Genomic DNA, 25,250 nt, shown 5'->3' with positions numbered 1-25,250 from the left:
CATGCCGTGGCTCCCGCGGACGGGGGCTGCCGCTGTCGCTGCTACATCAGGGCGCACTTCTCCCTCACCTGGTCCGCGCCGCCCCGCGCGCGGTCCCGCAGCGCCGGCAGCTCCACCTCCCGCAGCTTCGCCAGGAAGGCGAAGGCCCCGGCGCTGCCTTCCTCCTCCTCCTCCTCCTCGCTGTGCACCATGGCTGCCAGGTCCTGCGGCAGCTCCACCGCGCCTCCGGCCACGTGCACCTGGGCATCGTCCCGCTCGTCCTGCGCGCGGGTGGGAGAGGGTGTCGGGTGGGGACAGACACGGCGCCTACCGCGGTGGAGCGGGGGACAGGGGGCAGAGAACAGCCGGTCCCAGGGTGCTGGGGACACGGGGGGATTTCAGGACTGTCCAGTGCCACACTCGGACGCGGGATGGACAGTGGGCGGCAGATGGCCAGATGGAGACAGCGGCCGTCTGCTGCCCTCTTCAGGAATCCCTCCCATCCAGGGGATCACGGCAGCCGTGGGCCTGGGGCTGCTCCGGGTGATGTAGGGTCAAGGGGAGCCCCCAGGTCCCACCGCAGACAAGCTGGTTCTTACCTGGGCGAGGTGGTACTTGTCCCGCAGGTGCATCCGCACCGTGGCCCGCTCTGCCTTCCTCCGTGCAAACACCTTGTCCCGCTCGATCCTGCAGCAGGTGCCACACCATCACCCCCCTCACCGAGCCCCCCCGGACCACCCCGACATCACCCTGGTCTTTCTGCAGAACAGGTCCAGGGCAGGAGGGAGGAGAAGGTCTGAGACCCACAAGAGGGTAAAAAGGGGGGCCCGGGAGCAGGAGCCACATCCTGCCCACCCAGCCCCAGCACCCAGATTCAGAGGTGCTTGATGAAGGCACCCATTGCAGGGACCCGCTCCCCCTGCAGCCTCCCATCTCCCTGGTGCTGAGCCGCTGGGCTCCCACAGCACCCAGTCCTGGGGAGGTGGGACCTTAATCCAATCCCCTGTTGACCCTGCATCTCTTGGCTCCAAGGGTGCTGGGCTGCAACCACCCTGGGGCTCTGACACCTGGGGGTTCCCCTTGTCACCTGTGGTACACGAAGGCACTGTCACAGCCCTGTGCCAGCACCTCTGTGGACCTCCCATGCTGTGGGGGAGAGACAATGAAGGGCACCTGCTCTGCACTTTCTCCCCGTCCCTGTCCTGTGCCACCCTGGGGAAAGCCCACAGCAGGTGGGATCCTCATTCTGGTGTGTTGGGGGACCCTAGTGACCCGCCCAGCCCCAGCAAAGCCTTACTTCTCCTCCAGCAGCTGCCGCTGGTACTCCTCAAACTCCTCGCGGGCCATGCCGCTGGGCAGTGCAGCTGCCTTGTCATCCTTGGGGGCCCCCTTGGGTGACTCGTCCTTGCCCCCCTGGAAGCTCTTCAGGGCGGCCGTGAAGAAGGAGGCCATGGTGGGTGGTGGTGGCAGCTCGTGCCCCAAGGTGCCCACCCGGTCCCAGTGCCTGCAAGGTCAGTGGGACCAGCCCCAGGAGCACTGTGGATCAGGGGCGGATTAAGGCATTAGGAGGGGAAGCCACAGCCAGGGTGGAAAGACCTTCCCTTCACTGCACCCAAGGGTGCTTGCAGGGGACAGTGACAGTGCGGGGGGACAGCAGGTGCTGCCCAATCACAGTGATGGGGAGGTGGAAGGAGTCACCGAACTGCAGCAGACACTGGGTCAGGCTGAAATACCCCCCATGACATGGATCCCAATTTGGGGCAGCACCCATGGGGCCAGGGCCAAGCCCTGGGGAGAGCCCCATGCTGTGGGCACCCAGAACCACGCAGACGGGGGATACTGGAGGTGCAGGAAGTCAGCACAGAGGAGACACAAGAGGATTAGCTGAAAAAACTCAATCGAGGGTCGAAGGGCTGGCAGCAGACGAGGCGGTGGCGGGTGCACACCCACCCGCGCGGCAGCCTCATGCCCCCGCTAATCCCTGCTCCACCGAGACTCGAGATTGCTTGGGAGCCTGCGGGGCCGGCAGCTCCCCGCTGCTGGGGATGTGCCCCGCGCCCGTAATCTATACCAAACAATTCCCATACAGCCTCTGATTAAAAGGCTGTAATCCCCTGCTGCACAGAGCCCTGACGGGAGAGGGGCTGGATGGCATGGGGGGCTCTGAGGGCCAGAGCTCCTGGCCCCCCCCAAAGCCTTTCACTGGGCTTTGTCAGGCCCCAAGTGAGGGATAGGCCTAATTTCACCCCAGAGGCTTAAAGATGCTGTTGAACTAATTTCTTTGGTTTAATCAAAAAGCCCAAATCCATGTGGTTTAGCTGGCTGTGCCAGCATCCCCGTGTGGGGCTGGGTGCTGGAGCAGGGCTGAGCCAGGGTGGGGTCTCATCCTCCAGTGAGTGGAGATGTCCAGTCCTGTCTCCCATCACTGGGAGTTGCAGCTTGAAGGGACCCCACATGCAGCATCCGCTCCTGGGGCTGAGCACACGGGGTGTGGCACGGCTCCCTCAGGGTCTGCACTCCCCACTCTGGTGGCCAGGGGAGATTGATCCCATGGCAACCTTCTCTGGGCTGTGTGGTGGGTAGAAGGACCATGCTGGGATGGAGGGAGGCTGCTGCTCCATCTCCATAGGGCGAGAGAGCAGCACCACAGGCCATCCTGTTCCTGGCCACTATTGCCCTGCCACTCCCAACCCTGGAGGGTCCAGGGGCTTCAGGTCCTGGGTCCTGATAGCAGGATGGAGGTCAAATGTCCCTCAGGTGCTTCAGCTCCTTCTGCAGCTTCTCTGTGAGTTTCTTGAAGGATGGGCGCTTGCCTGGCTCCAGCTCCCAGCAGCTCTTCATCAGGGCATAGATGGTGGGTGGGCAGCCCTCGGGGGGATCCATGCGGTACCCCTGCTCCAGCAGCTCTGTCACCTCCTTCAGGGCCTGCCAGGATGGAGAAGCCAGCTGGGATCCCCCTCCCTGCTCTGGTCAGGGAGCAGTGGGATGTCCCTGTCCCATCAGTGCCAGTGGGGTGTAACCTGTGGTGTTCCCTGGCAGAGTGCTCACCAGCTTGGGGTAGGGTGCCCGTCCAAAGGAAAAGATTTCCCACAGGAGGATCCCATAGCTCCACACATCCGACTTGGAGGAGAATTTCTGTGGCGGCAGGAGAAGGGGAGGCTGAAGCCAGCTGAGGCTGCGCTGGGTCCCCATTGCCTCCCGAGGGCAAGACAGAGGACAGTGACTGCCCCCTGGCCCCCTCAGCTCCCCAAGGTGTGAACATCCTGCAGTCCCATCATCCTGCCCCAATTCCCACTGCATGCCTGCTCAGGACAGAGACAGAATTTTGGGAGATGCAGGGCTGACTGTGCCAGAGGCCACTGCGGGGCAGGGGTGGGTCAGTGGGAGTGGGAACGAGGAGGGACAACCCAAGGGGGTGGGTGAGATGCTTTGGAAGGACCCCCTGGCCAGCCCCTTCCCTCTCACTGTTGCTCACATTGTGTTTCAGGGCCTCTGGTGCCGTCCACTTCACAGGGAGCAATGTGGCATCTGCACCCTTGGGGTTGACCCGGGCCAAGCCGAAGTCGCTCACTTTGGCCACGTTCTCCTCAGAGATGAGGATGTTGCGGGCAGCCAGGTCCCGGTGCACCAATTTCTTGGACTCAAGGTAGTCCATGCCTTGAGCCACATCCCTGCCACAACCGAGACAGAGCCGTGTCATCGTGTGTCCCCTGGGGCAGCACATGGGGATGCAGAGCCCTGGATCCCAGCCCAGAGGAGAGAGATGGACTTACAGGGCGAACAGGAGGAGCTGCTGGGTCGGGACGAGTGCCCGGCCCCGCGTGCGCAGGAAGTTCACCAGGTTGCCCTGACAGAGGAGGATAAAAGGAGTCAGGACCAACAGGATGGGGCTGCAGAAGACTTTGCCTTCTGCAGGTGCTGCAGTGCCCAGCATCTGTATGACTCAGCCCCTAGACAGAGATATTGTCCCCAAATCCAAGTGGGGATGGGTCCCACTGGCTGAGGAGCAGCCAGGTGCTCTCACCTTGCTCATGAACTCCATGACAATGTAGAGGCCATTGTGCAGGATCACTCCCAGCAAACACACAAGGTTTTTGTGCCGGACCTTCCTGGAATGGAGGGGATCCAAGTCAAGGAGGTGCCTGCTCGTCCTGGGCCACAGGCAGGGTTGGGCCACACCTCCATGGGGCACTCACGTCATGGCAGCTGTTTCGGCGAGGAAGGCCTGGGCAGTCACATCGCACTTGATGTTCTTCACAGCCACCCTCTGCCCCATGTACTCGCCCTGCAGGACATCTGGGAGAGCACGGGAGAGTCAGGCTGAGCCCCACACCTGGTCTCCTGCACCCCAGGCTGAGCCCCCCATGCCAAGAGGCGGGGAGAGGGATCAGAGGGTGCCATCTGGGGAAGCTGCAGCTGGGGAGCCTCCAGCCCCATCCTCTCACCTACCTCCAAACTCGCCTTGCCCAATGCGGTCTCCCAGTGTGAGGTGCTTCAGGTTCAGCAGCCAGCCAGCTGGGCATGGGCACAAGGGCAGGTTAGCAGGGGCCACCGGTGGGGCCTTGTCCCTAAAACGCAGACCACAGCCCCCTCGCACCACCCCTACCTTTGGCCAACTCTTCCTCAGCTGACTTCATCCCAGATTTTGGTTTGGGCTTCACCAGCTTGGTGCAGATAGCTCCCTGCTCCTTCATGTAATGCTGCCAAGGGATGAACAGATGGAGGTGATGCCACCTCTTACCCTCAGGTTTGGGGTGTGAGTCCAGGGAACAGCTTTGGGATGCTCCACAAGACCCCACCATTGCCACCCTCGAGGGCAGCCCATGTCTCCACCTTGCTCTCCTCGGGGCACAGCCAGAGGAACACCAGGATGGATCACAGGGGATACGGGATGCTACTGGTGGGGTTGAACCACGGCAGGTGCTGCAGCAGCTGAGGGCAGTTTGCAGAGGTGATGGGAGCAGAAGCAGCCAGACAGGATGGGACAAGATGGGACAGGATGGGACAGGACAACCTTCGGAGTTTTAAAGTGGGGCTGGGGCAGCTGAGAAGGGAAAGCAGCCACCCAAATGTAGTTGTGTCTAAAAGGAAAACATGAGAGTGCAACTCCCTGGAGAGGAGACAGGGCGAGGATGGACCACCAGGAAAAACTCACTGGAAGGGCGAGAGCTCACACAACAGCCTGGGAGCCCTGTGGGGTCAGCAGGTGAGAGGGGGCTTTGAGTGGAGGGAGACACAGTAAAATGCCTCAAAGTCCAGGGGAGGCAGAGGCCACCAGGGTCTTCCTGCTGTGGGAAGCACTGAATAAGCAGGGATAAGGATGTGGCCCTTGGCCAGGGACTGGGACTGCAGGTGGCACAGCTGGGGCTGGCTGCAGAGACATCCTTGGGATATCCCAGATCTGCCCGTTACACTCCAAACTGAGTGGGAACCACGAGCCTTTGATGGAGATAGAGAATTACACCAGGTAACAAACACCAATGGAAACCATGCAGAACAGGACAAGGACAACAGGACGAGGACAACAGGACAAGGACAACAGGACAAGGACAACAGGACCTGCCACTGCTCTGTGCGAGCCCATGAGGTCCTTGCCCTTCTCTGGCACTGGTGGGACTCTCTGCCCAGGGGTCTCACCTCAATCATGTCAATGAGGTTGGAGAAGTACTGCTGGCTGTCGATGCTGAGCGTGTTCTCCTCGTGCACCACGCGGTAGTGGATCACCTCCTTGCCGAAGCTCACGCACAGCACGTAATCACCGGGGTGCCGGACAGACTCACGCACCAGGAACAGCCCGTCCTCAGGGGGCTGCAGCTCCTGCACTGCCTCCAACCCTGAGATCTTCCCGTGGAACCAGCTGAGGAGAGGGGCATTGGAGAGGGGGCTGAGCCAGGCCGCTTCCCCCAGGGGCAGCAGCGAGATGGGGAAGGCAGAGCCCCTGCCAAAGCTACACAGACCCCACTGCATGAAACCCCTCTCCATCCGGTCCATCCAAGGCAGGTGGGCACAACCAGGGGTCTTTAAAGCCAGGTACTGGCCCCAGCAAATCCCTCCATCACAGGGCATGGACATGGGATGCTCTGTCCCCAGCTGCCCACCCAAAACATGGATGGGGGGAACACACTGGACTCATCTGTTGTTGCAGCTCCCAGGGGCTCAGCTGGGCCCCTTGGGTCCCCCCAGTCTCCCCAGCTGTACTCACGGCATCAGGCTGAGTTTGGGGTCGGCGCGGATGGCCCCACGCTCCCGCAGTGCGCTGGCTGCCAGCAGCCCCTCCTGCCCCGTCTCGTTGTGCCTGGCGCGGTACCAGCCTTTGCCCTGGGGACGAGAGGGTCTCAGAGCAAGGGAAGGAAGGGGGGAAGGGAGGGACTGGCTCTGGCAGCTGAGCTGATGGCACCAGAGTCCCATTCTGGCCATGCCCTCTCAGCGCAGTGTGTACCTGAGCACCCACAGGTCTCACCTCCACGGCCTCGATGATGGTGACCATGTCACCCTTGCGGAAGGCCAGCTCCCGGGGCTTGGGCTTGGTGTGGTCATGCTTGGTGACACACTGTGTCCCGGGGGGCCAGTGCTTCTGCAAGGAGAAGGGGCGTCAGTAGGGACAGCGAGAGCCGGACCCCTCTGCTTCCCACAGGCACCAGGGCCAGCCCCAAGGACCATCGGAAACCCTGGCTGGGGACCAGGGGCACTGGGCATGAGCCCTCCTCCACCCCACTTCGGTCCTGGGGGCACACGTCACCCCAGTGTCAGCTGGAATTGCTGGTGTCCCTGTGCAGCCCCGCTCACCCCGGACATGGCCAACCGTCAGCGCATCAGGGACTCCCTGTCCTCTCCTGCTGCCACCTGCAGAAGAAACCAAAGGGGCTGTGGAGGGACAGGGCTGAGCTGGCTTGTTCCAGGTCATGGCTGCTGTCCCAGGCCACTGCTGCTGTCCCACAGGCTCCCCTGGCCAGCACAGCTCCTGCCCCTCATGCAGCCTCACACACAGGATGGAGGAAAAGGCTTAGAGCAGGCTGCAAACCCTGCCTGTGCCAGCTGTGTCCTGGGGACACTCCTGTCCCACACACAGATGGGAGCAGGACCCAGCACTCCTGCTCTCTGCCACCAAAGAGGGGCCCCAGCTCCCACCAGCTCTGCTGGCACAGCAGGAGCCCAGCACCACAGCTGTGGGGGAGTAATGTGGTTTTACCAGGAACTTGCTTTTTCACCTCCTCTTTCAGGAGCTCCGAGTCACCAGGGCCACAAGAGGCACCAGCCATGGCCCTGATGATGTGGGACGCAGCAGGGCTGATGCGGGGGCTGCCTGGCAGCGGGGACACTGACAGGCAAGGCTGGGCTGAGGTGGGACTGTCACATGCACTGGCTGTGGGATGATTGCACAACGTCCCTGTGCTGCCCTTGACACCATCTGGTCATGCTGCGATGCATATGACAACGTTGCAATTTAAAATTCTTTTTAAAAAGGGTCTTTTCCTCCTGGAGTCCTTCATCCCCACTGTCACCTCCTTGGGAGGATCATAGAATCAGGGAATGGTTTGGTTTGGGAGGGACCTTAAACCTCATCTCATTCCCACCCCCTGCTGTGGGCAGGGACACCTTCCACTGTCCCAGGCTGCTCCAAGCCCCAGTGTCCAGCCTGGCCTTGGGCACTGCCAGGGATCCAGGGGCAGCCCCAGCTGCTCTGGGCACCCTGTGCCAGGGCCTGCCCACCCTCCCAGGGAACAATTCCTGCCCAATCTCCCATCCAGCCCTGCCCGCTGGCACTGGGAAGCCATTCCCTGGGTCCTGGCCCTCCATGCCTTGTCCCCAGTCCCTCTGCAGCTCTCCTGGAGCCCCTTTAGGCCCTGCAAGGGGCTCTGAGCTCTCCCTGGAGCCTTCTCCTCTCCAGGTGAGCACCCCCAGCTCTCCCAGCCTGGCTCCAGAGCAGAGGGGCTCCAGCCCTCAGGGCATCTCTGTGGTCTCCTCTGGACTCACTCCAGCAGCTCCACGTGCTCCTGATATTGGAGGTCTCAGAGCTGGAGGCAGCTCTGCAGGTGGGGTCTGATCAGAGCAGAGCAGAGGGGCAGAATCCCCCCCTGCCCTGCTGCCCACGCTGTGGGATGAGCTCCTTGGAGCAGAGATGACTTTGCTCCATTCCTCCTTTGGAGGGTGAGTCACAATCACTCCTCTGCATCACTGGTGGTAAACTCATCTCTGTGGCAGTGCAGATCCAAGGATTATCTGATTATGCCAGTCCCTATCCACAACAACAGAACAGGGACAATTGCAGCTGCTACAAGGTTAGCATCAGAAGGCAGCAGCAGTTTTGTCTCTACAAAGCCATCGTTAGCCAGCACTGCCATCCCCTTGCCCTGCAGCCCAACCATGGCACACAGTCTTGGTGAAGTTGGGGATGCAAAGGCAGACCCTGTGTGCCCGTTCCCCAGCAGGCACAGCCAAAGGCTGATGTGACTGGGTGCAGCTCAGATCATTTTCAGGATGGTGAGGACCTCATGGACACAGAGCTTCAGAACAGGCCCCCGCTCCATACCCCTGCTCTGGTACATCCTGCTCTGAGGAGGGATGTGCTGGCTGAGCCAGGGGGGCTGATGGCAGCTCTGACAACTGTCCTTCATTTTCTGCTGCTCCAGGACAGAAATTTCGGGTGAAAAGCAGCACTGTTTGGTCAGTCCTGCCCCCGTGTGCAGACAGCAGGTGGACAGGGAAGGGACAGATCCTCCACTCGAGTACCAATGGGAAGAGCTTCTCCTCTGCCCAGCTGGCCCTGGGGCTCGGGGTGCTGGACACACACCCCCACATGAACACCTGCTGCTGGCAGAGCCTGGACACCAGCCAGTGCCTCGCCCAGGCACCAGCAGGGATGGCAGTGAATCACCTCCCTCCTGCTGACACTCACATGCCTTGTCCTAAAGCAGCTCTTCGTTCCTGGAGGTGTTTGATCCATGAGGTTCCCATCACTGGAATGAATGTTCCCACAAGCAGAGTGTGCAGGCAGAAAGCCTGAGAGGAGATATTTGCCCCCTTCTTTGTTTTGGGGCTGTTCTGTACTTTTATGGATTGGTAAACCTGAGTAATTGCAATGAGGTTGAGAAGCACAGAAACATGGTGGGGCTTGGTAGAGCTGTCCCGACCCTGGACTGGAGAGCTCAGGCTTATTCCCAGTGCACAGAGTTACCCCGGCCGAGGAGGTGCCAGACCTGGCAGCACCGTGACAGGAGGGGACACCGCCTGCGGGGGCTGCACCTCTGGCTGCGGTGGAGCCGACACGCTGTGCCCTCCCCTCCGGAGCACGGACCCCCGGCTGCACTGGCTGTCACTCGGACAAAGGGCAGCTACAGCTCCTCTGCTGGGAAACGGGTGACACCCGGGCATTCCCCACTGCCCACCACGCTCAGCACCGCGCCCGCCCCTCCCTGCTGCCAGAGTGGACAGGAGGACACCTCACCTGCCCGCGGCACCTCTCAGACCTCCCTCTTACCTCTCAGTGGTGGCCATGTGGGGCTGGAGGCAGCAATGTCAGGGGAAGCTCACAGCTGAGCCTGGACATGGATTCCTGAACTCCTGGAGAGTCTCTTTCCTACACAGAGCCAAGCTCTGCGTTCAAGGGTAGCTCCCAGCCAGAGCCGGGGCCCAATTTCCTGATTTCTCTGCTGGTGAGGCTGTGATGCAGCGTCCGGGCGGTCCCTGTGGCAGCACCGCCTGCGCCCTCCAACCTCCATCAGAAATGACTCATTATTTGACAGCACTTAGAGCAACTTCTGCCCTTTGAGGGCACAATTACACACCCTGGAAGGGAACTGGAGCTCACCAGATCCTGTTCCCTGTGTCACTATGGGGGAAGCAGTATCCCCCTGCAAACAGGGACAGTTGCTGTCACTGCTGCTGGCCTGGCCAGAGCAGTGACCATGGAGTGGGTGCCTGTGGTGGCAACAGCTCTCCAGGGAGGCTGAGTCTCAAGAGAGGAAGAGCTGGGACCAGGGATCTCCAAGTGTAATCTTGTCTCAGCATCAACTCTGTGAACCTCAGGGCAGGTTGATCTGGGAGCACGGCCACCCCTCCCTGTTCCACTGGGGGTGACCACCCAGAGGCATCGTGGGTTGGGACAGGCAATGGCAGAGAAACCTTTAACTAAGCACCACTGTCAAACAGAACCAGCTTATCTGTATCCTGCAGCATCCACAACGAGTCTGGAGGGAATAACCCCGTCTGCAGCTCACCATCCCAGCCAGAAAACCAGACACTAGTTCTGCACTCACGTTCAGCACTTCCAATATTCTGGGCAAAATGGTGAAAAAGAAGAAAACGCAGTTGTAGGCAAACACTAGACTTCATTCAGGGGTCTTGGGATCTTTTTGGGTGTATTTATAAAAAAAAATTAATAAAATAATGTTTAAGCCTTCAGAAAACACTGGCAATTCAAGGGCAAAGGCAGTGTAGAAGAAAACTAGTCCAAACTAGCTGGTACTTTCAGGTCCTGCTCCTGAAACAACCTCCACAAACAACTTCCCCAAGCAATTCAAGCCAGACTGTTCATAGGATTCTTGGGGCACTCCTTGCATTATTCCCTGTATTTGTAGGGATGGATCCTTAGAAACCTGGTCTGTTCAGGCTGGAGAAAAACACACGAGTTCATCCTTACAGCCCTGCACTGCACTCCCAGGATCTGCACAAGGCTCTCTGTGACAAATAGAAATGTTTTGTACTTTTGGGTTTTGCCACATCCGGCCGTTGTTACAGATGTGACCATGGGCCGAAGAACGCCGGCGTCACACACAGGGAACCACCCCTCAGATGTAATGGATGGGCTTTCCCTGTCCTGCTGCACAGCCAGCAGAGGTTCCCACTTGCTTCTGCCTGAGCTGGTGTCCCCTTTACATGCTGGTACCTGCCACCCAGCCAGAGCCTGAGCCTTTAACGCGTGGAACCTCAGCACTGCCTGCTCCCTTCTCCAATGCAGCAAAGACAGTGCCCAGCTCGGTGGGTACAGCTGAACCACCGTGTGCCCAGGTCCCTCCAAAAGCTACAGAGCCAAAACATCGGGACTGTGCAGCCCTTCCCAAGTCACTGGGTAAATGGGCAATAGTATGGGAATGTTTGTCTCACATTCTAGGCCGAGGCTTTGCCTACTTGCCAGTCTTCCTCCTGGCATCCTGCATTTGGGCCAGGGAGAGCAAGGCCCAACATCCTACAGAGCCATTCCTGGCAAAATGAAAGTTATCCAAAGGAGCAGAGTTTGGAGGTGGAGAGATGGGCAACAATATTCATCAGGAACAGAACACATTTTGTACAGAAAAACCAGCTCCTGTCATCTCCGCAAGATCTGGGCATTAGCAATCCCAAACCCACAGGCTCTCTTTTGCCTACTCAACCCCTTTCAGTCCACTTGGACAACACCATTGGATTCACCAGAAATGCACCTTCCAGCCTGAGAAAATGGCCTGCATTTCAAACCTTCTAAAAGGGAACCAGAAACTGGCAATAAGTCATAAGAGCAGACATGTCTTTGACATCCAATCTCCAGCATTTAAAGGGAACATCACCGAGTTAAAACATGCTAAATGATGATAAAACATTTTATCATATTATTTATAAATCTTTGCTTTATCACAGCAAAGATTTATATTTCCACCCAGAAATATAGAATTACAGAATCCCAGAATGGATGGGGTTGGAAGAGACCTTGAATATCATTCCTTTCTAAACACCTGCCATGGGCAGGGACACCTTCCCCTGTCCCAGGCTGCTCCAAGCCCCATCCAGCCTGGCCTTGGACACTGCCAGGGATCCAGGGGCAGCCCCAGCTGCTCTGGGCACCCTGTGCCAGGGCCTGCCCACCCTCCCAGCCAGCAATTCCTTCCCAATCTCCCATCCAGCCCTGCCCGCTGGCACTGGGAAGCCATTCCCCTGTGTCCTGTCCCTCCATGCCTTGTCCCCAGTCCCTCTGCAGCTCTCCTGGAGCCCCTTTAGGCCCTGCAAGGGGCTCTGAGCTCTCTCTGGAGCCTTCTCCTCTCCAGGTGAGCACCCCCAGCTCTCCCAGCCTGGCTCCAGAGCAGAGGGGCTCCAGCCCTTGGGGCATCTCCGTGGCCTCCTCTGGAGTGGCTCCAGCAGCTCCACCTCCTTTTGGTATTGGCAGCCACAGAATTGGAGGCAGCTGTGCAGGTAATTGTTGGTTCGTTTGAAGAGAGGATCATTTGAAAGGGTCTTTCACCCTGAATAAGCTTTAGGTGATGCCTTAAGCTCACCCTTCTGTGAGTGGCTGTGCCCAGCACTGGTTCAGGTGCTCTTGTGCACCTGCATCTTTCTCTCTGCATCACCAGGAGCCCGACTGATGCCTCCAGGAGTGATTCCCCTCTGTCCCCAGCAGCCCTACGAAACAGTATTGACAGAAGAGGTATTTTCCCTAAACTTGTGCAGAGCAAATAACAGTGCCCAAATCTCTGCCCCAGCAAGAAAGCAGAGCCTGAGCATGCTCAAGGGACAAGTGGAAGATGCTCAGCTGCAGCTGAACACACAAGTTGGTGACACCCAGCCCCGATGTCAGGGCAGCTCTTTCATAGGGACACCTCAGGCCTTGGCTGCAGTGTCCATGCTGGTGTGTTGCATCTGTCTGGGGGGGATGTGCAGCACTCAGAGGCTCGTCCCACATCTGACTCTTGGCTTTTTCAGGCATCTGCGTTACTTGCCCTGAACGGGGACTGCTCCATCAGTTAAAATCTTTAGTACTTAATATCATAACTTAGCTCCCATTACTAGCAGCACTTGGCAGTGTCCAATGGCTGTACTTCCTAATTTCTAATGAGGAAAGCTTTTTGCAGATGTACTTTTTCATCCTCTTTTGATCTGACTAAGGTCAGGGTAGAAAATACTCATGATATTTCAACACTTCCCAATCTTTCTGATTTACCAATAACAGGGGATGATAACTGGATGGCAAAATGAAGATCCCAATCAAGGCACGAGGTTATGGTAGCACTGAGTGTATAGGGGTACAGCACCAGCTCCAGCAGAGCTCAGAACATGCTGCACTGGGTTAGTTCATACAGCGGTCATGTAGCGATGGGACAAGGGGGAAAGGCTTTAAACTGAAGGAGGGTGGGTTTTGATGGGATATGAGGAAGAAATATTTTTGTTTATGAGGGTGGTGAGGCCCTGGCACAGGGTGCCCAGAGCAGCTGTGGCTGCCCCATCCCTGGAAGTGTCCAAGGCCAGGTTGGACAGGGCTTGGAGCACTCTGGGATAGTGGAAGGTGTTCCTGTCCAGGGAGTGGAACTGGATGAGCTTTAAGGTCCCTTCCAGCCCAAACTATTCTGGGATTCTGATTCTATAAAACAATGCATCTATGTCAACATCTATGAAAGCTTTGAAATACATCCCTCTCCAAATATATATTTTTGTACGGCTTATGACCTTTATCCCAGAATATTTAAACAGAACCTTCTTTACACCCCCCAGAAATGTACTTAAAGAAGAAACAGCTTCATTTGACAATAAACAACACAGAAATAATGTTCTTCAGGAAGTCCTAAAAAGCCATTCAAAAGACTCCAAAAAGCCTGAAGGAATGTGAAAAGTGATTTGAAACTGAATTTTAAATGAAGAATCACAGTGTTCCACAATGGTTTTGGTTGGGAGGGACCTTAAAGATTATCCAGTCCCACCCCCTGCCATGGGCAGGGAAACCTTCCAGTAGACCACATTGCTCCAAGACCTGTCCAACCTGGCCTTGAGCACTTCCAGGGGTGGGACAGTGCTGGGGTTTTAGGAGCTCTCCTGGTTTGTTTTTTTCTGTTAAAGGAATTTTCCCCATGTGTTGCTAGGGGGACAAATTGCTGGGTACTTAAGAAAAACAAAAGAGCTGGCCACTGAAGTGGGGTGCATCTGGCTACTGTTTTGTTTCACCTGGGTGTGTGGTGAGTCAGTCCCTGGCGTTTGGACGGAGAGGGAGGCTTTTTCATTGGCTGCTTTTCCTTCTGCCAGAGAAACCCTGGGATCCCAAGCTCGCCTTCCCTGCCCCACTGGGAGCTGGGCCGTGGCCGCCCTGCCCCGCCGTTGCTTTGAGCCTTTGCTGTGTTGTAGCCGTGCTCGCCCTGCCTGCCCAGACCTCCAGGGGGTTCCCACCGCAGTTTGAATACATCTCGTCTGCCACCTGGGATTTGTGCTCGTGCCTGCCGTTCCAGCCTGCTGTTCCCGAGGGTCCGGCCGGACACCGGGATCGGCTGCCCAGGGGTTTGTGAAGCTCCTTTGTCCCATCCCTTCCCGGGATCCCAGGGCACCGGTGCCGCTGCTCCCCGAGCTCGCTCCGGAGCGCCCCCTGCAGCCGCGGGGGAACCATCGCACCTGCCCTGCTCACCGGGAGCCGCCAGCGCCCCTGCCGGCTGCGAGCGGAACTGCACCCGAGGGGAAAGGGCCCGACAGCCGAGAAGGCTGGGACTGGGTTTGGGATTGTTTGCTGTTACTGCCACAGTTATTGCTGTTTGTTTGACTGGTTATACACAGATAGATATATAATAGTAAAGAACTGTTATTCCTATTTCCCACATCTTTGCTTAAAGGCCCTTGATTTCAAAATTATAATAACAAGGAGGGAAGGGGGGTTGCATCTGCCACTCCAAGGGAGGCTCCTGCCTTCCTTAGCAGACACCTGTCTTTCAAACCAAGACAGACAGCCACAGCTGCTCTGGGCAACCTGTGCAGCCAAGAATTCCTTCCCATCCAGCCCTGCCCTCTGGCAGTGGAGGCCATTCCCCCTTGTCCTGTCCCTTCAGGCCCTTGTCCCAAGTCCCTCTCCAGCTTTCTTGGAGCCCCTTTAAGCCCTGAAAGGGGCTCTGGGGTCTCCCCAGAACCTTCCCTTCCCCAGGCTGAACACCCCTAGCTCTCCCAGCCTTCAGCAAATACATGAAGCTGAAGCCTATGGCAATTCTCTTCCTGTCTGGTGGTGTCACATCCAACACCCAGTGTCCAGCTCTGGTTGTTTCCATTGCACTCCTTTTCCAGGTACCACTATGACAGCACCAAAGCCACGTTACAGCTCAGTCACCTTTGTTCAAAACCACTGAGAAGGAAGTGTCTCCGTATGTCTGCACCACGCTGTACATTGCTGCTCCCAAACAGCAGCCCCTGGAGCCCAGGATCCCTGCTCCAAAGGGTGGGGGAAAACCCCAAACCCACACAACAAAACCTGGCAGCTTCAGGCACTTCAGGCCAGAGGGCAGAAGTCTAAAGTGATAAAATGTTTAAAGGATACACATGATACCAGAGCATGGGTGGGATTTATTTCTTTTTTTCCTTTAATATATATCTCTATATGTTTTGCTGTGGGAAGAGTTTCTTCTAGAGCAAGGAGTGGGAGGGAAGGAAACATAACAGAAGGAAAGGAACTGTTGCTAGAGGCAACTCAACTCTTATACAACAGTGCAATTTCTGTAGTGATTATGGAATCACAGAATCACTGAGGTGGGAAAAGACCTCCAGGATCATCAAGTCTAAGAGTCAGCCCAGCACCACCTCCACGTTCACCACAAACCCATGTCCCTAGGTGCCACATCCTCATGTCGTTTGAACACTTCCAGGGATGGTGACTCCACCTCTGTCCTGGGCAGCCTGTGCCAGTGCCTGACCACCATTTCCATGAAGAAGTTTTCCCCTATACCCAACCCAGACCTTCCCTGCTGCAACTTGAGGCTGTTTCCTCTTGTCCTGTCATTTGTTACCCGGGAAAGAGACTGACCTCCACCTGGCTCCATTGTCTCATCAGGGAGAATTTTGGAGAATTATAGTACAACAAAACTACCTGCAATGGACTATTTAAAATGCAAGCTATCAGACTAACCCAGGACTTCTTTACAGGCAAAAATTGCAATCATATGAGCATTATTTCATACACATAATATGATTACTATGCAGCATCTCTTGTTTGTAATTTTTTCCACCTCCTTCACCCTCTGCTCTTCTACCTGTCTCTCTTCTTTTTACTGTGTGCATTAAATGTATTCTTTCAAGATTTCAAGTCCCCTGATTGTGTTTTTTCCCCTCAAAGCCAGCATTTTTAAACCATTCCAGGAGAAGAAGGAGATAAAATGGTAACAACCCAACTGAAATGAAGGCAGCTATGTGGAGGAAATACACAGAAAGCTGCAGTTCTTCCCACACACTATGGAAGGTGGAATTTTAAGTTATTTAGAAGTTAATCACCACCACTACACCATGCACAGAAATTAAGCTTATATTGCAAAACCTCACCTAAAGCTCATTTGAAAATACGAAACCAAGAATTTAGTGTCCAAGCTGAAGCCTTCTTCATCAACCTGAGCCACAGAAGTTTCAGGCAAGACTGGCTACGGCAATTTTAATTTAACCTCAAACTGGGTTCTCTGTCATCATATTTAACTTGAGTAACTGTAGGGTTTTAATGTTTGCTTATTTGGTATTGATCAAGAAAGTCAATGCTCTTATTGCACAGTCAAGAAAATTGCAACTGTTAATGAAAAAAAGTAATTACATGTAAATGACCTTTCCTGCTGCGTATCAAACCAAGAACGACTGAGCAAACAGGATGGGAGAGGGCTTGAGTCACGCACTGTACAATTTTATGTGCTACAATAAATTCTGTGGTTTTCCACATAGGCAATAAAAAATGGGACAGAGGAGTCAATGGCACACAGAAGCACTGAGGACAAGTAGCATTTCATTTATAGACAGTAGGACTCTCATTTGGTGGGACACCCCAACCTCACACTGTCAGTGTGGAGAACCAAATTAACCAGGACCCTCATGTCAGAGGGTTGGGATGGAGCTCAGGGAAAGGTTCTTCCCCCCGAGGCTGCTGGGCACTGCCCAGGCTCCCCAGGGAATGGTCCCGGCCCCGAGGCTGCCAGAGCTGCAGGAGCGTTTGGACAGCGCTCTCAGGGATGCCCAGGGTGGGGTTGTTGGGGTGTCTGGGCAGGGCCAGGGGCTGCACTGATGATCCCTGAGGGTTCCTTCCAACACAGGATTTTCTATGGTTTTATGCTCCTCTCACTTTGATGAATCCCTTTACTTAAATCTGAGCAACACCAAAACAATTTCTTGGGTTACTAATTATAGAAGTAAAATAAAAAATAAAATGTAGTCCAGATCTCTTAGTAGTTTAGAAGTGTTAATTGCAGTGAGAATCTTCAGTATCTCACTGTCAGGGACATTCAGCAAACTGGTATTAACCGCTCTTGTCTACCTGTGCATCATTTCATTACAGATTCACTGAATCCCAGAATGGATTGGGTTGGGAGGGACCTTAAAGCCCATCCCATTCCACCCCTGCCATGGGCAGGGACACCTTCCACTGTCCCAGGCTGCTCCAAGCCTCATCCAGCCTGGCCTGAAACACTTCCAGGGATCCAGGGGCAGCCACAGCTGCTCTGGGAAACCTGTGCCAGGGCCTCCCCACCCTCATAGGGAACAATTCCTTCTTCTACAGTAAAGAGTTCCTGGCAGCTTACAGTCTCTAAAGCATCCAACTTACCTTCCTAACAGGGATCTTGCAGTCCAGGTTCATCTGTCAATGCAAGAGATGAGAAAGGAAACCCATCACAAAAATAAATATATTGCAGTCAGGTTTTTAACAGCAAACATGAGCAGCAAAGAATTAAAAACATGTTTAAAAACAATTTAAATAATTCTGGAATCTTGCTTTACCTGAAGTAAGAAAATGTGAGAAGCCGATCAACTGAGCTTTAGATTCTCTGGAATGAGCCCACAGTTACAGCATCTGAGACTTCCCTTAAAAGCTTTTCTATAAATAACAACTGTGAGTGTTCCGAAAAGCAACATGAGCTTTGTAGAAGTCAAGTGGGAGTGCCTGGGGCTGGAAATACAGTTCTGACAAATCCATAGAATCACAGAATCCCAGAATGGTTGGGGTTGGAAGGGATCTTAAAGCTCATTCCACACCCCTGGGCAGGGACACCTCCCACTGTCCCAGGCTGCTCCAAGCCCCAATGTCCAGCCTGGCCTTGGACACTGCCAGGGATCCAGGGGCAGCCCCAGCTGCTCTGGGCACCCTGTGCCAGGGCCTGCCCACCCTCCCAGCCAGCAATTCCTTCCCAATCTCCCATCCAGCCCTGCCCTCTGGCACTGGGAAGCCGTTCCCTGTGTCCTGCCCCTCCAGGCCCTTGTCTGAACTTCATCTCCACCTCTTCTGGAGCCCCTTTAGGCACTGGAAGAGGCTCTGAGGTCTCAGAAAATCCTTCTTTTAAATCTTTGTTTACAAAAAGTCCTATTGTCTCTGGAGAGGATTAAAGTGACATGACAGAAGTAAAAAATCCAGACAAACATGCTTTCCCTTTAACCAAACCTTGCTACTTCTCTGGACATTTGCCCATTCTTGGGACTCTGCCTTGCGGTTTGCAGCACTTTGAAATTAATTACTAGATTGCTTTATCACAGGTTGCCAAACTACCAGGAACATATCCATTTTTGTGGGAATTTTGATTATATAAGTTATCAAGTAAGAAATTATATTTGTTCTTTTATCACCAAAATGCACACACCCACAAGAAATCAACCCTTCGATCTGACCTTGGTGGCAGAGCTTCCTTGGGATGAACTCAGGAGAAAGAAGAGCTGATTTCAGAGCTCCTTTCTAAAAATGTTAATGATCTCAGACAACCGAGTGCATGCGGGATTTTACAGCTGCCTGATAATCTTCTTAACTGCAGTAATCATACAAGAAATTCTCCCTCAAAAGCACACCAAGACCTGAATATATCACCTCTGTCACTGAGACCGAGTCTTCAGGGGTCTCTGTGGATATTTCTGTTCTCTACTGGCATTTTCCCATCACTCACCTCCTGCAGTTTGATGGCTGTGTGCAAGAGCAGAAGTTTTTTTCCCCACCTCCTGTCACATCTTTTATTTGGGTGTAGGATTCTGGCATTACTCTCTGAATACTAAACACAAACCCATTGCAGCTGCACTCAGAGTTTACAGGGGAGTCAGATATCTTAACCTTCAGCATTTCCAATCTGAGACACAGGGCACATCCTTCAGGATAACTAACCCTGACAGTAACAGCAGGAAGTTCTCATCAGAATGTATTTTCTCAAGGTGTACATACTTATGCCTTAATAAAATGTTGCCACCCTGTTGAGTAACAGTGATTTTAAAAGCTCCCAACCACCTTACACTGCAATTCAAGACAGGAAGGAAATGCAACATCCATTGGAGCTGCAAAGGGCTCTAGAAAGAGCCAGTTGAAAACCCCACAGAGAAATTTAACTGGAGCACAAGTCATTCACATACATTGACAAGGTTTGTCACCACAATGGACATGTCTTCATTTTAAAGCTTATAGGAGGTAGCAATCATTTAGCAAAGAATTTCTTTTAGCAGATTGTTTTGAGTCCATTGTGCACTCAGGTATGTTCACTTGAAAATTATCACCCCCTCCTGGTGCCAGTCAATCACCTGCCTGTGTTATCAAGGGCATTTTCCAGGCATAAAGAATACTTACATTTGGGGGTTTTTTATTTTTATCTGACCCTGCTTATAGTAAGAATGGGAAGAACAAAACCTGATCTCACTGAAAATGAAGATTTAATTTAGATTTCAAATCTTAATGTATGATTTCATAAGTAAAAGCAAAGTAACATTTTCAGGAATTTACAAAATAATAGCAATGCAAATAATATAAATGTGTCATCATCTGTCCCAGCACTGAAAACAGTATTTGCACACAGAAAAAAAAGCCTGACTAATACAAAACCCTACATGAGAGCCCATAAATGTATATTTGAAAAATCAGAGTAAGGTGATTATGCACAAAATAAACCAGCATAAGTTCGGCAGCTTGATCAAGCATTGTTGAAAAATAATGTTGTAAAAAAGTTAAAAATCATGATGAATATGTCTGAAAACAAAAGCCTCACACAGGAATTTGTCCCGCAAGGAAAGTGGCAACCTCTCCTACTCAGTCATGTCAAACAGGATGTACACCCAGCAGCCCTCAAGGTACACTTTCAGAGACAGTTGTAGTCTGCTTCAGTGTTGTCACCTTCTCTTTCACAAGCTTGCCTCTTCTTTCCTCTATTTTTAGCATTTTGTGAATGAGGAAAACAGGCTCAGTAGGCCAATTCCTAGCTATTTAGGAAGACATCCTTAATAGCATCCTTAATAGCATAAGTTAAAAATCCTTCATACTATTGTCAGCTGTTTGTTCCTATGAAATCTTTCCCAATTTGTTCTATTCCATCTCATTAGAGCAATTATTAGAGCAGCTGTCCATGGTGGATTAAATTTATTACTGACATTTGCATCTCTAACCCAACACTGAAGCAATGCCTTTGCTAAAAGCTTTGTTTTGTTAAGCAAAAGCTTCTGCTTGAGCACCAAGCTGGCACTCAGCCTCCCTAGTGTCAAACAGGTAACACTCAAAAGGCACACCTGCCAAAGTTAGAACCTCTGCAAAGATGGGCTGGGAAGGTGGGGCTGTGCCAATCTAATGAAGTTCAACAAGGCCAAACCCAACTCCTGCACCTGGGTCAGAGCAATCCCAAGCACAAACTCAGGCTGGGCAGAGAATGGATCAGGAGCAGCCCTGGGGAGGACCTGGGGGTGTTGGTGGGTGAGAGGCTCAACCTGCCCCAGCCATGGCCACTGAGCCCAGAAACCCCCCCTGTGCTGGGCTGAGCCCCCAGCGTGGGCAGCAGGGGAGGGGGGATTCTGCCCCTCTGCCCCGCTCAGCTGAGACCCCACCTGCAGAGCTGCCCCAGCCCTGGGGAACAACATCAGGAGCACGTGGAGCTGCTGGAGCCACTCCAGAGGAGGCCACGGAGATGCCCCAAGGGCTGGAGCCCCTCTGCTCTGGAGCCAGGCTGGGAGAGCTGGGGGTGCTCACCTGGAGAGGAGAAGGCTCCAGGGAGAGCTCAGAGCCCCTTGCAGGGCCTAAAGGGGCTCCAGGAGAGCTGCAGAGGGACTGGGGACAAGGCATGGAGGGCCAGGACCCAGGGAATGGCTTCCCAGTGCCAGAGGGCAGGGCTGGATGGGATCTTGGGAAGGAATTGTTCCCTGGGAGGGTGGGCAGGCCCTGGCACAGGGTGCCCAGAGCAGCTGGGGCTGCCCCTGGATCCCTGGCAGTGTCCAAGGCCAGGCTGGACATTGGGGCTTGGAGCAGCCTGGGACAGTGGGAGGTGTCCCTGCCCAGGGGTGTGAAATAAGATGAGCTTTAAGATCCCTTCCAACACCAATCATTCCATGCTTTCAAGTTTTTCCAATGGTAAGAAGTCTTTCAAGTCAAAAGGCAATTCAAGATTCTACTAGAACCTTTGTGCGCTGCAAATACAAACTTAATTGTAATTATTTCTTTGATGATGGTTATATCAACTACAAAGCTGTAGTTAGGCCTGAGAGATTTTAAGCTTTTTATCACAAGCTGACATGAATGTCTCCATGATGCTATACATCAGATGCTTTCAGTACTGCAGAACATTTCCGAATAGGTTATAGCTCACACCACTTTCTCCACCCTTAGCATCCCTTCTCTGTGCTGTTCTCAGGATCAGCTGCTGCTAAACTTCTATTCATGCAACATTTCCAGGCTCAGCGAAGAACAGTAACTGCTGAGTAACTTCAGATGCTTGGCTGGTCCCACAGACAAACAGACCTCTAAGTCACAGCCTCTCTAAAAGTGAGGACTACATACTGGCAACTTCCTCTGAAGTACTCTGGGATAGAAGTAGATTTTGGAAAAAACTCCAGTAAAGACAGCTCTGAATGACCACACTGTGATCATGTGCATGATCTTCTTTCCAGGCCACATGAAAAATTTGACAATTCTTGTGCTCAGACATTTTCAAAGCCAGAACTCAGAGAAGACATGAAGTACAATGTCCAAAGATGAGTGAACATTTGGAGCAAAAGGTTTTTAGACACTGACTCAAACAGTTGTGCTGACGTAGCCTGGTTTTTGGTAGCAGGGGGAGCCACAGAAGTGGCTTCTGTGAGAAGCTGCTGGAAGTTTCCACCATAATGAACAGAGCCAATCTCTGATGGCTTTGAAGATGGACATGCTGCTGGCCCAATTAGAGAGGTTGGTAAGGCCTCTGTGATGACATATTTAAGAAAGAAATCAAAACAGCACAAGGGCAGTTTTTTCCAAGGGGCGGCGAGGTGCTGCTGCTGGGGGCGATCCTGGTGCCGCCTGCAGCCAGGTGGCCACTGTGGCCACCAGCATCTCAGTGCGGCCTGCGGCGAGCTTTGTCTGCCTGGCCGCCCTTAGCCAGCCGTGCTGCAGACAGAAGGGACGGTGACAGAGGCTTCTCCTTTTTGGCGCTCCGCATGAAGAGAGGCGCTGAATGCAGCACGCAGCCATGACTGCCCGCACAGTGGCAGTCGGGCCGTGTGGCCAGCAGCAGAAACATGGTGAGCGATTCCCCGACGCAGAACCCAGACGAGATCAGCTTCTTCGTGCTGCAAGATGCTGCAAGAATCTTTGAATTAGTGAAACTTATTGACAATGATACCTAAGAGCAGCAATTTTTCTTCTAGTCGGAGAAAGAAGAGGAAGTGAGAACGTGTGGAGAAAGATAACATGGCGGCACCAAGGTCAGTGAAAAGAAAGAGGGGGAAGAGGTGCTCCAAATGTCAGAGGAGAAATCATCTACAAGCTGTGATGAGGACTATAGTAAAACAAACTGTCCCCCTGTAATCCATGAAGTCCATGGGGAGTGCAGAAATCCACTCGCAGCCCGTAGAAAAGGTGCCCATGCTGGAGCGAGTGGGGGCCAGAAAAAGCTGCAATCCAGCGGGAGACCCGAAGAAAGAGAGAGGGCCCCTACTTCCAAAAATAGAGAAAGAGGGCCCTTGCTTCCAAAAATAGAGAAAGAGGGCCCTTGCTTCCAAACTAGAGCAGCCTATCCTTAAAAAACAGCACCCCGTGAACCAGTGACCAACATCACAGCACTTCTGGGAAAACCGTTTTGCCCATGGGAGGGGCTCATGGCATAACAGAAAAAAGAGACTCCTCTCCCAGAGCGAGCTGAAAAAGATCTCGGGTAACGAACTGACTGAACCACCCCTTTCCCCCCACGCCCTATCTCCCTGTGCTGTCAGTGGGAAAGAGGGAGGGGCGAGGAAGAAAAAGGTGTTTTAAAGGCTTAATTTACTTCTCATTATCCTCCTCTGACTCTGTTAATAATAAATTTACTTTATACCTTTAAATTTGAGCCTGTTTTGCTGTTAGAATATTTTCTCCCAATCCTTATCTCAACACATGAGCCCTTTGTTTTTTTCCCCTCCTCACTATAGCAGAGGAGGGTGAGTGAACAGTTTTCATAGGTGCCTAGTGTTTTAACCAGTGTCGAACCACGACAACAGTCAAAACCAACTGTGAAATAATTTTCAGGAATATTTTAAGAAATAACACTTGAGGTTTGATTGTGCTCTGCTTAAGTTACTGGGTTTTTCTGAAGTGATAACATTATTTCCTTGTTAACTGTAACATCAGCCTGACTTTTGAGAAAAATGTGATAGAAAACTTTTGTGAAGTGGTTTAGTTTCATAGCATAGATGACAACTTCAAGCTAGGAATTTTTGGCAAAGCTAAACAACCCACTTAGCTCACACCAGGTTATCCCAAGAGCTCGTTTACTGCTATGAACTGACTTAAAGCATATACTTCTATCACAGTTTTTATTTCAGAAATGTTTCTGAAAGAGCTTTTCCTTGGTGTACATCCTTCTAAAACGTAAACAGGCTCTGTGGTGTTCAAACCCTACAAACGTGTCCCACCTCCCGAGGCTCCCCGGATATGCATCGCACCTGCTCCTGTGAGCCACACAGCAGACATCACAGAGCCCACATTGACGTGGTTTGCATCCTGCAGGGCTCCTGTTTCCTCGGCTTCCTGCCTGCTGAACAACGCCTTTCTTGTTGCACTTTTGTCATTCTAAGTGCCCCTGGTACGACAGGGCAACATATTCATTTCCCTTTCAATGAAAGTACTGTTTTTCTATTAAACATTGTGTCCTCTGAACATAAATGGATAATTTTCTGAAACACTCAGATTAAAAACAAAAAAACACCCTTTGGAGTCACATTCAAACCTGCAATGTATAAAAAGCTCACAAGCACTGGTGGTTTGATGAGCTTCTCCGTCACTGCCTCACACTGCTGTGTCCCTAAAGCAGGGCTCTGTAACCCCGTGTGCAAGAGCCAACCCACACAGCGAGTCTGCAGAACAGGGTGCCAGGCCCTTCACAGTGCTGGCACACCTGGGAAACAAGCACAGGCTTGTATACAAAAAGGTAACACAGAAAAATGACACAGAAATAGGTGACTGGTCACTCACACTTCCGTCACGTAACTCTTAACATGCATCTGGTGTCTTGATCCAGCTCATTACACCCTCATTCACACAAATTTCCCTGAGGGGCTGTTTTTTAGCATAATAATAATCTGAGGTAACTTCAGGCTGTATTTTCATCCTGTCAGCTACCACCAAGTTATTATTTAACCTTACACTCGATTACAGTTTCTGCATGAATCTGCTTGAACAATTGTCAACAAAATAGGGATTTCTGATGTTCTGTTCCTGGGGGCTCCATTGCTCTGCACCCTGTTTTCCTGGTGTCAAGTTGCTGTGAACTTTCTGTGAATTTTTTTAACTTCATCTGACATCACTACTGCAAGAATTCACACAGAACCTGTTCACTTTAGGCTTCTTATACAACCAGTCCAATCTTGGCTGCAAGACTTACATGCGGCATGGACTGAGTGGGTCCCTTCCCCCTCAGGATATCCCAGGATTCTATGATTCTCCGTGTCAAAACGTACCTATGTGATCAGCTCTTTGCTGCCTGCAGAGCACACCTGAGGTAGCTGGTTTAGATCCAGGTGACAGCATTGTTGGCACATGCACTTGGTTGGATGCACTGACCTCACCAAGTATGAAGAACTAAAGACCCTTTTGCCCCAATCTGTTTGTCATTTAAGTTTTCAGTAAGGGACAGACTGAGCACCACAACAAGCATAGAGCAAAGTTCAAAGAGGCCAGGCAGTTACAGGTACACCACGTACTTGCTCTGAAAAATGTGCAGTTTTAGATGTGGTAACTCCTGGGTTAAGCACTTGTGAGGTGTTGTAGCTCTTTGCAAACAGCCCTTTGAGGAATAGATCTCTTTTGTCCCACCACGACCACCACGCTGTCACTCAGGTGGCAGACAGGGACAGTCACACAGGTCGGGGGGAAATCCCCCCTCGAGTTTTGTGTCTCAGTCGGCTGAGCTCCCTCCACAAACCCC

General features: G+C 53.0%; 2 protein-coding genes across 3 annotated transcripts; both read right to left on the bottom strand.

The window, feature by feature from the left end:
* Positions 1–41: 41 nt before the first annotated feature.
* LOC138099805 (complexin-3-like) lies at positions 42–1,431 on the bottom strand. The gene is made up of 3 exons (XM_068997317.1): positions 1,277–1,431; positions 579–666; positions 42–260 (listed from the first exon to the last, which is right to left on the bottom strand). Exons 1-3 carry the CDS (start codon positions 1,429–1,431, stop codon positions 42–44), a joined length of 462 nt encoding a protein of 153 aa, XP_068853418.1.
* An 852-nt stretch (positions 1,432–2,283) lies between these two features.
* Positions 2,284–9,598, bottom strand: MATK (megakaryocyte-associated tyrosine kinase). Of its 2 annotated transcripts, XM_068997016.1 has the most exons (13): positions 9,458–9,598; positions 6,766–6,822; positions 6,440–6,553; positions 6,182–6,297; positions 5,617–5,836; positions 4,586–4,679; positions 4,429–4,494; positions 4,176–4,275; positions 4,004–4,088; positions 3,753–3,826; positions 3,455–3,650; positions 3,028–3,114; positions 2,284–2,904 (listed from the first exon to the last, which is right to left on the bottom strand). In XM_068997016.1, exons 2-13 carry the CDS (start codon positions 6,772–6,774, stop codon positions 2,722–2,724), a joined length of 1,344 nt encoding a protein of 447 aa, XP_068853117.1. In that variant the 5' UTR covers positions 6,775–6,822; positions 9,458–9,598; the 3' UTR covers positions 2,284–2,721. The 2 variants fall into 2 exon arrangements, with proteins under 2 accessions (XP_068853117.1, XP_068853118.1); XM_068997017.1 differs by lacking the exon at positions 9,458–9,598 and having other exon boundaries at positions 6,766–6,909.
* Positions 9,599–25,250: the final 15,652 nt, after the last annotated feature.

This window comes from Aphelocoma coerulescens, chromosome 28 (assembly GCF_041296385.1).
Source record: "Aphelocoma coerulescens isolate FSJ_1873_10779 chromosome 28, UR_Acoe_1.0, whole genome shotgun sequence".
Lineage (NCBI taxonomy): Eukaryota > Metazoa > Chordata > Aves > Passeriformes > Corvidae > Aphelocoma > Aphelocoma coerulescens.
Note: the sequence above shows the minus strand (reverse complement) of the source record. Positions and strands in the feature narration are given on the sequence as shown.

Excerpts from the sequence above, each read along its gene's own strand:
- LOC138099805 (XM_068997317.1), bottom strand. The coding sequence starts at position 1,431 with ATGGCCTCCTTCTTCACGGCCGCCCTGAAGAGCTTCCAGGGGGGCAAG. Across the intron at positions 667-1,276 it reads CGGCAGCTGCTGGAGGAGAA|GATCGAGCGGGACAAGGTGT; the intron begins GTAAGGCTTTGC and ends CACCTGCTGCAG. Across the intron at positions 261-578 it reads ACAAGTACCACCTCGCCCAG|GACGAGCGGGACGATGCCCA; the intron begins GTAAGAACCAGC and ends ACCCGCGCGCAG.
- MATK (XM_068997016.1), bottom strand. Across the intron at positions 5,837-6,181 it reads CCCAAACTCAGCCTGATGCC|CTGGTTCCACGGGAAGATCT; the intron begins GTGAGTACAGCT and ends CCCTCTCCTCAG. Across the intron at positions 4,680-5,616 it reads ACCTCATTGACATGATTGAG|CATTACATGAAGGAGCAGGG; the intron begins GTGAGACCCCTG and ends ATCCCTTGGCAG.